The sequence below is a fragment of the Neomonachus schauinslandi genome, chromosome 3 (assembly GCF_002201575.2).
Source record: "Neomonachus schauinslandi chromosome 3, ASM220157v2, whole genome shotgun sequence".
Classification (NCBI taxonomy): Eukaryota; Metazoa; Chordata; class Mammalia; order Carnivora; family Phocidae; genus Neomonachus; species Neomonachus schauinslandi.
In genome coordinates, this window is record NC_058405.1 from 172,217,257 (window position 1) to 172,228,724 (window position 11,468).

At 44.4% G+C, this 11,468-nt stretch overlaps 1 protein-coding gene across 2 annotated transcripts in view; it reads left to right on the top strand.

The window, feature by feature from the left end:
* XRCC5 (X-ray repair cross complementing 5) overlaps positions 1 to 8,771 on the top strand; it is a 90,371-nt gene extending 81,600 nt beyond the window's left edge. For both annotated transcript variants that reach the window (XM_021702788.1, XM_021702789.1), the window contains 2 exons: positions 7,713 to 7,787; positions 8,555 to 8,771. In XM_021702788.1, coding sequence (XP_021558463.1) covers positions 7,713 to 7,787; positions 8,555 to 8,569 — 90 coding nt within the window. In that variant the 3' untranslated portion in view covers positions 8,570 to 8,771. The remainder of the gene's footprint in view (positions 1 to 7,712; positions 7,788 to 8,554) is intronic.
* The last annotated feature ends 2,697 nt before the right edge of the window (positions 8,772 to 11,468 follow it).

An 11,468-nucleotide genomic window follows, 5' to 3' on the forward strand; every position in this document is an offset into this window, starting at 1 on the left:
TACTTTGCCTGGCAAAAGCATTTTGTTAAAGAACATATATGGTCCCTGCTTTCAGGAAGTGAGATCCTGGAATTTTAGAAGCACACACTAACATGCTGAGGATTGTCTCAGAAGGGGCTCCACTATGTCTCTACCTCTTCCACCACAGTCAATACTGTGAATATGTCATTACTCTACAGGATGTCATTTAACTGCTTGATTTTATTTCTGTTTGTGACTTTATACAGTGGCATGATAATATTTCCCCTTGGAACTAGTGTATCACTCAGTGCTCTCCAGAGAGACAGAACCAGTAGACTATATATATGGATGTGTGTGTGTGTGTATGTGTGTGTGTGTGTGGGAGGGAGAGATTTATTTATTTTAAAGAATTGGCTCATGAAATTGTGGAGACTGGCACATCTGAAATTTGTAAGGCAGGCCAGCAGGCTGGAAATTCGGGCAAGATTTCTGTGTTACAGTCCTGAGGCAGGATTCCTTAAGCTGATTGGATGAGGCCTACCAGTATGACCAAGGGTAATCTTTACTTCAGGTCAGCTGATTGTAAATGTTAATCACATCTACAGAATACCTTCACAGCAACATCCAGACTAGTGTTTAGCACCACAGCTGGGCACTGTGGTCTAAGCCAGGTGGACACATGAAATTAACCATCACTTAGCGTGAGGGCTTATCAGTCAGCTTTTGCTAAACAAGTCAAATAAGTCAAAGCAAATCATTTAATTTTAGTCATTATTGCATTTTATTTTTTTTTAAAGTTTTTATGTATTTATTTATTGGAGAGAGCGAGAGCTCGAGCAGGGGGAGACACAGAGGGAGAAGCAGACTCCCCGATGTGCAGGGAGCCTGATGTGGGGCTCAATCCCAGGACCCCAAGATCATGACCTAAGCCGAAGGCAAGTGCTTAAATGACTGAGCCACTCAGGCGCCCCAGTCATTATTGCATTTTTAAAAATCTGTCATCCAGGTGAGAGTTGAGTACATGTTACTGTTACTGAAGGAAGACAAGAGCACCAATCTAAAAAGGTAGTAGTTTTCCTCTCAGCAGTATAGTTCATCTTAACCAAAGGTGTCATAGCTAAGTGAGTCCAGAATAGTAGAGAGGAAAGAAATCTAAGAAGGGATGACGTGCTTCTCGCAAATTCTCTGGGGCTTGTTCTGTGATGCAAAGGTGGTGTCTTCTTTGGAACTTAAGGGCACAGAGCCTAACCATGGGGAATCTTCATGTCTGTTCATTCAGCTGCAGAGGACTTTGAGTTAATGACGAGGTTTGGGGCAGTGTCCTTGCATGGTTCCAGTGTCAGCAGAACTGATTTCAGCTGGTTGTAATTGAAGATAACTCAGAACTTGCCATCTTTTTTTTGTTTAATGTTTAAAAACATTGATTTTGTTTCCCAGGGGAAAAACGAAATCCTTTGTATTAAAAATGTTTTTAAATGGCACCTGTAGGTTTTTGGAGAGAAGTGTGAAAGAGAGCGTGGGGGATGACGGGGAGAATCACTGGGGGTGAGTCTGGCTCAGAGAAGCTGGCTCCTTGTGGTTCCCAGAGAGAGACATGCCTCAGCCCGGTCAGGGATGGTAGTCTGTTCTGACAACAGTGCACTGCAGTATGTATATCGCCTTCAAAGGAAGTGTTGAGTTCGGTCACTCGCTGTATAATTAATTAAGGAAACCTGACTATAATCAGAGGTTGAAGAGCAGTACTCACAGCCCATTTCAAGTCTTCTAAGGCACTTACATAAGTTATTTAAAGTTAGCAAGCTGTTGAATTATTTTTATTAAATGTTGATGATTTGAAAGGAAATAATTATCCAGGGATGTCCATTTTAAATGAAAATTAAATCATAACTTTACACTTGCATCTCTTAAGGAGAGCCATTTCTCTCTGGTGTATTCTTGAAAAGTGTAGATTTTATGACCCTGAGAAATCTAGGTAAGTCAGTCCTGCTACAGAAATAGAAAGTTCTTCCACGACGTGAGTTTAAATAGCCACTTTCTTTTAAATTCACTGACAGCTCCCCTTTCATTTTGAAGCCTAGACATAAACGTGATCCCTCTTTCACATTTATTTTTGTCACTATAACCTGTCAGTTCTTTGACTTCACTTTTTCTGTTCCTGTTTGTTACTGTTAGACATATCATTAGCACTTGATGTTTGGTAGAGTCTCTCGAACTCTTCTCAGGACATGGCTCTGCAGTAGGCCGGTAGCGTGCTGCTAATCCTGGCATGTTCCAGGAGCATCTGGGAGGTTGTTTGCCTCAGGCCACCATCAGTAAAACACCTGGACTTGCGGAAGGTTAGGAGAGGCTGATTCTTCATTTGAAGTTTATCTTCTTTATCAAAGACTTTTTTTTTCTTTTTTAAATACGTTTCTTCTTGCTAACCTGTATTAGGGTTAGAACAGTGATTCTCAACCAGGAATGATTTTGCTCCCCAGGAGACATTTGACCATGGTCTGGAGTCATTTGGGTGCTTACCACAGGGGGAGGGGCTGCTACTGACTCCTAGCAACCAGAGGCCAGGGATGCTGGGAAACAGGACAGCCCCCATGTCAAGAATTATCTGGCCCAAAATGTTGATAATGATGTTGGGAAGCCCTGGGTTAGAAGAATTAAAACAAGCCAGATCCTTAACTAAGGCAGAGGAAATTGGCTTAATCATTTTATTCAGCTGGAAAGAATTCTAATGATCTTCTAATGGAGTTTTTATTTTTAAAACTAAAGCTTACAGGGAGGCCTGATCTATGAAACAGAGAAAGGTGGTGCTCCTCAGTCGGTAGGCAGTGGGTGCGGCAGGTCGGGATTGCCCATGCACAGGGGACTCGGAAGAACCTTCAGGACCTTAAGGAACAGAACCTGAAAAACACTCATCTAGTCCAAACTCCTTATTTTATAGATGAAGAATTTTAGGGTCCCGGGAAATAAAATAACATGGCTGAGATCTCTTAGTAAGTCCCTGGCCAGGAGTCCTGTTCTAGGACTGATCTCCGGTCCTCCATTCTTTTTACTGTGTAGTAAGAGCACAGAGGGGAAAGAGGACTTATCCCCGTGGCTTTGCAGCGTTGTACCTCACAGGATTCCAAGGGGCCAAGCTATATCTAAGCATTTGATACGAACTCGGGGGGGTGGGGGTTGGTATCTTTTCAGCACTAGTTTTTCTGGTAGCTGCCTAATCTGGCCTTTATTGTTGTTGACATTGATTTTCCACCTTAGCCTCATAGGCGATAGGAGTTTAGCAGTCTGGTCATTTTACAGACTCGGTCTAGAGAGGTGACATTGACTTACTCACTGTCTCCTGGCAAATTCATGGCTAGCAGAATTGACTAGAATCAAGACCCCTGCAGACCTAGGTCAGTCCCCCCTGTCACACCATGGCGCCACGCCTCCACCTTAGAATGCCACCAGCCACATCTACATATGGGAAAGATGCTCGAGGTCCCTCTTGCAAGAGTGCACCCAGTTTTCTGTGTGTGAGTTTTAAAGCGATCTCCAAAGTCTTGTGAGCACGTACAAGATAAAGTTTAAGAATCATTTCTTGAGAATAGTTTTCTTTAATTACTGTTCCCCCTTGACCCCATGATATTTTCCTTTGCTCTTTTCCACTTTCCTTCTCCACCTTAAATCTCTGGTGGAGTTGTTCTCTGTGCTAATTCAAAGAAAAGCAATAAGGAAAGTACCACAATTTTACCTCACATTTGTTTAGAGCTTGATAGTTTTAATATACAATTTTAAAATTTCTGTTGAGGTGAAACATACATACAATAAATGCACAGATGTGAAATGTGCAACCTGATAAAGTCTTACATGTTCACACCTCTGGTCACCAGCAGTCAGATCTAAAGAACATTTACATCAGTCCGGAAGCCTCCCTGTGCCCTTCCTTGTCAGAAACCCCTGACCCCTGAGGTTTCCGCTCTTCTGACACCAGTCACTGGAGAGTACTTTTGCCTGTCCTTAACCTTTTGATTCATCCATGATGTTAAGAGTTGTTCTTTCTTTAGTAAACCTATGTAGTGCTCCCTTTTATGGTTATACCACAATGTATTTATCCATTCTCCTGACAATGGGCATTTGATTCTTTCCACACTTTAGCAATTATGAATAAAAATGCCGTGGATACTTTTTTTTTTTTTTAAGATTTATTTATCTGTTTTAGAGAGAGGAAGAAAGAGAGTAGGGGGAGGGGCAGAGGGGGAGAGAGAGAGAGAATCTCAAGCAGACTCCCTGCTGAGTGCAGAGCCTGACACAGGGCTCAATCCCATGACCCTGAGATCATGACCTGAGCCGAAATCAGGAGTCAGATGGCTAACCGACTTAGCCACCCAGGCGCCCCTGTACATATCACTTGGTGGACATGTATTGGGTATTTTCCTAGGAATTGGAACATACAACCTACAGTATGACAAAGCAAGTTTGCATGCTCTATTTCGTGTGAGACTCGCTACAACGCCATGAAATAGACAGGGTGAGTAGTAGTAGTAGTCTCATTTTGTTAATTATAGAAAGGTCCAGCAGCTTGCCCAGGGTTACTGAGGAACTAACAGAGCTAAGCTTAGGGTTCTGTTCTCCCACGTTAGGTTGTAGGATTTCTCTGCTGTGCGATACTGCCTTTATAGCATGATCTAAGATACGGGGGCATTGAATTCAGACGTACGTCCTTCTAGACAAAATGCATGCAAACAGACTTGTTCTTCCTGATGCTTTTATGCATCTGAATTATGGGTGAGTCTTTGGAATCACCTGATGGTGTTGGAGTCAGCCCAGTGGAAGCCATGTGATTTTAATTTGGGGATTGGTAAGGGTCTGAGCACAAGCTGATTGTTAGTTTTTAGTCTTCTGGAGGGATTAGACTGGAAGTTTCTGTACAGGTGTTATTGACTCCATTTCTCTGCTTGTGGCCAGGATTGTATTTCAGTGTGCTTGCAAAGCATCCATGTCATAAAGCTCTCCAAGGAAGGACACTCTTTCTTGGTAACCCCAAGTAAATCCTGGTGGTTTGAGGAAGGAGGAGTATGTCACACAGTGTCCTTCCTGTTTGTTCTCGACTTCTGAGCATTGCAGAGGGGAAAGAACACAAGAAAAGATGAGAGTTGGCGCCTGCCCCTTCCTGTTGGGTTCAGAGAATCTGTTGCTTTCATTGAGAAAGGAGGCCAGTCATTGAGTTCTCTGCTGTATCTCTGGCTTCCCGTCACTCTGCACAGCCTGCAAATTACTTGTAGTTAAAAACTCTGATGAAGACGAGCGATATGTGTAAGGGATCGGCCTTGCCTGGGGCTTTGGGGAGGTAATGGATGGCAGCCCAGCTCTCAGCCGTCATTGCTGACGCGCAAGTATGCAGCAGATCTGTCAGGAAAATCACTTGCACGAGTGTAGCCCTTGATGGAAGTGCAAGTTTGCTTGCTGCTGTTCCTGTCTTCCTAGCGACTCAGCCTGGTCGCCAGGGTGTGCCGTTTGTGTTTAACTGTACATGGCATGGCCGCACTGTGCACACAGCCCTGCCCTCATTGATCCGGCCATCACGCTGTGAAACGGGCTGTGCGGCTGAGAGGGGTTGGAGTTGGGGGCTCGTAGAGGCTGGGTGCTAGGAAATGGTAGGGGTTTCCTAGATTTGGAAGCGCCTACCGCGCATCCTCTTACCAAGGGTGATAAAGGGTGTGGTGGCCGGCAGAACTGCTGAGCCCAGGGAGTCTGTCAGTCTTTGGAGAGTGCTCGTCATTTGTGGCCCCGCAGAGGCTTATGGGAAGACATGGCTCTACTTTTAATTCTCTTCACCCAAACTGGGTAAGTCTTACCTTTTAGCCAAGCGCATTTCTAGTATAGGGAAAATCATGCAGGTTCATGGAATGAGTAGAAGAGGAGAAGACCAAAGTAAAAACCATTTTTAGTAATAATTAGAATCATAATCTAGGGTATCCTAGATATCTTGGAGTCTAGGCTAGAGCAGAGTTTAGTCTTTAGACATACACCACATGCAAATACATGTGTGAATAATTTATCTATACTTGGCCCTCAGATATCTTTATTAATAATCAGCCAAAGTAAATAAATAGAATTAATGATACAGAAGCTCCATTACAGTTCTGTTGCAGACTATACCCCCTCCCCCCTTCGCTAGCATTTCCTGTCTCTCATACCATTGATTCCCAGCGTTGGGCATGGTCCAATTTAAGGTCAACGAGGGGCTATGGAGAGATCCATAAATGTCCATAGAAGAAGATAAATTCCTTACTCTCTCAGTCAAAACTGAAGTTAATGAAGGTGAGGTTGTTTTGACTGAGGGAAAACAAAGTCCAGGAGGGAAGTTGAGTCAAAAGCAAACTGTCATGGCCACGTCCACCGTTCCAGTTCTGCAGATGCAGCCTCCACTGTCTCTTGTTAACCTGTGTGCGTGAGTTTCTGGACATGAGGCATGGAAGGACCTGCAGCCCTGGCTTCCTGAGACTTGCTGCACACAGCCTGATGTTTGAGAGTGAATTTAGTTCATGGTTTGTCAAAGAGATATATTTTAGCCTATTTGTAAATCTTAGGTTTCAGAGACCTCAATGGTTTCCATTGTACCATAACAGGAATGTATAGGGAAAGCAGTTCTTGCCTTGTTTTCATGTTGAGGTAGTGAGAAAAGTACACCTTTCCATCCTGGGTGGAGGCAGCCACGGGAGAACAGAAGGGGGCTGGAAGGCTCGCTCAGCATGTGCGTGCTCTGCGCACATGGACCCTGAGGAATGCTGACGGGGAGAGGGATGCCCCACCTTCCAGCTTCCCCTTTAAAAACATTCCTCCAGGTTTGGCTCTGCTGCCATTTCAAGTAGTTACGATACCAGAAGATGGATCACCTTTGCGTGTTAGATAAGTGGTGGACAAAACCTAACTCTTAGATGCAGTTACCGTGAGCCTTGAGGAAAGGAGTCCCCACTGCTATTTCATAGAGGGACAGGATGGAGAGCAGGAGTGTTCATATGATTTTCAAGGGCACCCAGTACCCTTTTAAAATCTGAATTTCATCCCTAGATCCTTGCAGACTTCAATTCAAGGCCCTTGCTTTTCTGCGCATCTGTCTTTTAGAAGCTCCAGGTCTAGAGTACTAACGCTGAGCAGAATCATGCACTAGAAGCTTTCTCATCCACCTTCCTTTTTCAGACATTTCCTAACACTACTGAAGGATTTCCAGAAAAGGAATTGCCCAGCCTCCCAAGCTCACCTGTTTTTGTGTTTCACATCATTTACAGGAAGTCTTCCTTTTGTCCTCTGCAGAGTTGAGGAATGAGATTCTAATTGTTGAGTTCAAACACTTGGTTCTTATGCTCCTTTCAGGAGAGAAGACATATTGGTTTGGGGAGTCTGGTTTTTTTCTTAACCCTAATGAGCACACATATCCCCTGTGGAAGCAGAAATGGGAATATCAGTTGACCTCTACACCTGACATGGGCCCATCCATGGGGTCACTGCCTTGGCGAGCCATGTCGTTTCCTCCCTCTTCACAAGAACTTTCTCATGGTGACTAGGGAATGTGGGCTCTTCAACTTCAAAATCAGTCCTCTCACCTGGGGCCAGAGGAAGGAGTGTGCATCCAGGTGATGTTTCTTTGAGGCCGTTGCAGTGAGACTTTGTGAAGCAGGCCTTCTTCGATCTGCCTGTGGCGCTGCTAGCAGACCGTGCCTTCCATCCAAAGAGGCAAAAATGTCATCGTGGTGTCCCTGACTTTCTGTTCACAGTTTCTGGCCCCTAAAGAAAATCCAAATGAAGACACAGCAGCCATATTTGCAGAAGGTGGTGACGTGGATGATTTAGTAAGTGCTTTTAATATATACCAGGTGTTCTCCAGATTGAAATCGCCAAGCTGTAAACATAGGCACAACGCTGCTGATCGTAGACTTGTTTCTTATTTGAGTTTTAATTGCTGATATGCCAGAAGCTCCCTCCACTATTATTTATTGCCATTATAAATTTAATCAGATAGGTAATTTCATAATGGAAATTCCTGTGCTCTCAGGTTTCAGTTACATTGTTCATTCAGTTTAATCCTCTCCTGTGAAGGACTGAAAAGAGCTGGCGAGGCCATTCCTTTAGTAGTAGAATGTCATAATTTACTGAAATTGCTCTCAACCCAAATAGGCAATACAACATGCAATTTGTGTGGGTTGACAAATAAAAACAGCCTTTCAGAAGCCTAATTCTTGAATGTTCTCGATTAACTTAATGTAAACAAAATCGGCTGATAGGCATTTGGGTGTTTCTGGACCTCCTCGTACCACGTCTGGATGCCTGGGAGGCGTGGTGTAAGTTTGGCTTTGTATCCCTCTTTCATGTGTGGAGACTTCCTGCCTAGAAGCCGCACGTGACAGCTGATTCCAGTAAACACTTTCAGTCTTTTTGTGGAGTTCTTAGTGCTGTAATGAGACACTTGGTATTTAACACCTCCGATAGTTGGCAGTAAGTCGGTGCCCAAGTCCAGCTATACCAGAAGTGAAGAGAGCCATGTTGTTAAACTGGCTCCCACCACAGAAGTAGTGGTCTGGAGTTGGTTCCTTTCTAAAAATGTCCTTCTTGTTCACAGCTGGACTTGATCTAGGTCATGGCCGTGTGGGGAATCGAGAGTTACCACTGCTGTCATGCTGGGACTTCTGTCCAGAGGAGGCCATTCAAGGGGAACGGGAAGCTCTGGAGATGGTCCCCGTAGGTTATGTGGAAGTAAATCTCCTAATTCTCTGGAATGAATATATACATGTGGAAGGGATAATTTCGATCCCATACACGTTTATAAAGAATCCCTGTTATTTTCTCATTGGTGTACTATTTCTTTTGTGGTCTTTATTGATCTCAGTATATTATGCACGTGCTTTGAAGTTTCTGCAAAACGGATTTCCTCCTGCCCTGGTATGTTGGTGAGGATTGTGACCCTCATGAAGCTGTCTCGTGCAGAACTATGGCATGTCATCGATGAGTTTCTCAGTCCTCCCCCAGAGGTGGAGTCCTCAACCAAACACAAGCACAACTATGCTGATCAAACGGTGGCATTAGTTTCTTACCAGCAGGAAGGTGGGTTTGGGAAATCATGGCTAAGGGCTGACTCTTGGTCTTTTTACTTAAGCCTTTTAGTCCCCACATTACGTCAGCTGTGTGTATGGGTGGTTTTCCTTAAGCAGGGCGGGAGGGGAGCACCGCTTCCCCATGTACTGAGCAGTGCTGGTGCGCTCATGAAGACAAGATGCCCTTTTGGCCCAGCCTCTGACATATCAGCGAACCCTAAACAAGAAAACAAAACAAAATGGAGAGATTCACCCCTAGGAGTTAGGATTTTTCTCATTTCATTACTGCCTACTTAGCGGTCTCACAGAAAGTGTGATTGTGTTCAAGCACTTCTTCCATAATTTCCCATTCTTTTCCATTTCTACCTTAGTCTCCTTTCCTCTCTGTCTGGGTGAGGTTTCCTTTCTTAAAATAAGAAAATAGCAAAACGCTTTTTTTTTCCAGACCTCATTCTTTCCCCGAGTTCTAACTCCTTCCTTGGTGTCCCCAACTCTGTGGTGCCCAGTCTCCCATATCCTCCGCACCCCCGTAAACAGTCACTGCTTCCCTTCATTTTGCAAAGGTAATATTAAAGGTATAAATGACTCTCTCTTCCTGTGGATTGTCACTCATTATGAATTGTCTGCAAAAGAATTTTTCAGTGCTGTGCTGGGGATTAGAGACCCTCTATGCATTGCTTGAAGACGGCCCTCCACAACAGAACATTGATCAGTCAGCTGATTTGAGAGAGGAGTGGCTTACTCTGGGCCTCTAGGACATCCCTCTCAATACTGTGCACACCTTAGTCAATCTTTTTTTTTTTTTAAAGATTTTTTTTATTTGACAGCACAAGCAGGGGGAGCGGCAAAGGGAGAGGGAGAAGCAGGTTCCCCACTGAGCAAGGAGCCCGATGCGGGGCTCAATCCCAGGATCCTGGGATCATGACCTGAGCCGAAGGCAGCTGCTTAACTGACTGAGCCACCCAGGCACCCCCACCTTAGTCAGTCTTGATATCCAGGTGCCCATTTGAAGCAACCCCCATGAAGGATGCCATCTGTATCTTACTGTCTAGTTGGATGGTTGGAGCCCAGGGGATGTTTGTGACTTGGACAGAACTGAACCATTTCATATCAAGAGGGAAAGCTTTGTACTTTAAATTCTACATTATGCTCATCAGATCATCCTAGCAGTATGAATGCGTTCAGTGGGCATGGCCTGATAAGATCACATCCCTCGTCTTTGGCAGTTTGCAAAGTTCTCTCTCGGAGACAGTCCTTCTGTCAAACCGGGAAAAGTTTGAATCAAGTTAGTCCTTTAGATCTTCTGATACTTTCTGATTTGTGTTGTGCATAGTGGGATTATTTGTGCTTCTCTAACCCCACTTTTATCTAAAGTGTCTGAATACTGAAGAAAGAAATGAGTCCAACATGCTAGGGAGAGAAAGGACTAAATTAGCCACACAGTTTCTGAATCCATGTCCCGTAGGCACAGTATACGGGCTATGTGGACTCGGTCAGAGCATACTCTTGTGCGTAAGGCATGCATGATGTTTTTTATGAATACACCAAGGTCCCATTTCCCTGAAATGAGTTTTGCAGATCTGTAGAACTCCCGGAGTTCTGCCAACTGTGACCTGGGAGAGCAGTGAGCAGTAATACATGATCATCCGCCGGCCGCGGCTGGGCCTCAGAAGCCTGTTAGTCCCGCAGATGATAGGTTTGTATGGGAGTCAGAAGTCACGGACTGTCCTCCCTCTCACCTTTGGTCTTGTGTGCCACTAACATGTATGACTTCTAGAGGAAGTGGAGATAAAGGAGGGGACTCCCCACTGCCCCTCAGTCACAATGCCAATGCCCCCACAAGGGTACGTGCTGCCCCCCTGTTGAGAACCACTTTTAAATGTTAGTGTTTGATTCTTTGCCAATTAATTTACATATAAAATTAGAATCTTGGAAAATTGTTTAGAAAACCACATTGAGAATAGGCAGTTTTTTTATGTAATCCCTGATGGTTTTGAAAATAAATGCACACAAACATATTTCTGGTTGGAATATGTACGGTGGTGATGACCGTCTTTGCAGCTGATTTGATTCTAGCAACAGATTATCTCTTTGGTCCACTGTCTCCCCTCGGCCCCTTTGCTCCCAGTATTCTAGATCCAGAGCACAATCTGGTAGCTCATTCAGAGTAGCTGCCCGGAGGGGACACAGCATGGGTAGGGAAGGACACTAGGCCAGCCCAGATCCTGAAATAGGTTCTGCCTTCGCTGTGTGGCCTTTGTCAATGTGCCCAACCTATTACCTACCTTCCAGGTTTGTTAAGGAAGAACATGCCTGTGAGCGTACTTTGTAAACTGCAAAATGCTTTATACAAGTAAAGCCTTATGGTATTACAAAAACACAAAATAGGGGTATGGGCAGAACTTTTGAGTAGGTCCGCCTTCCTGTCTTTATTTCTGTCTT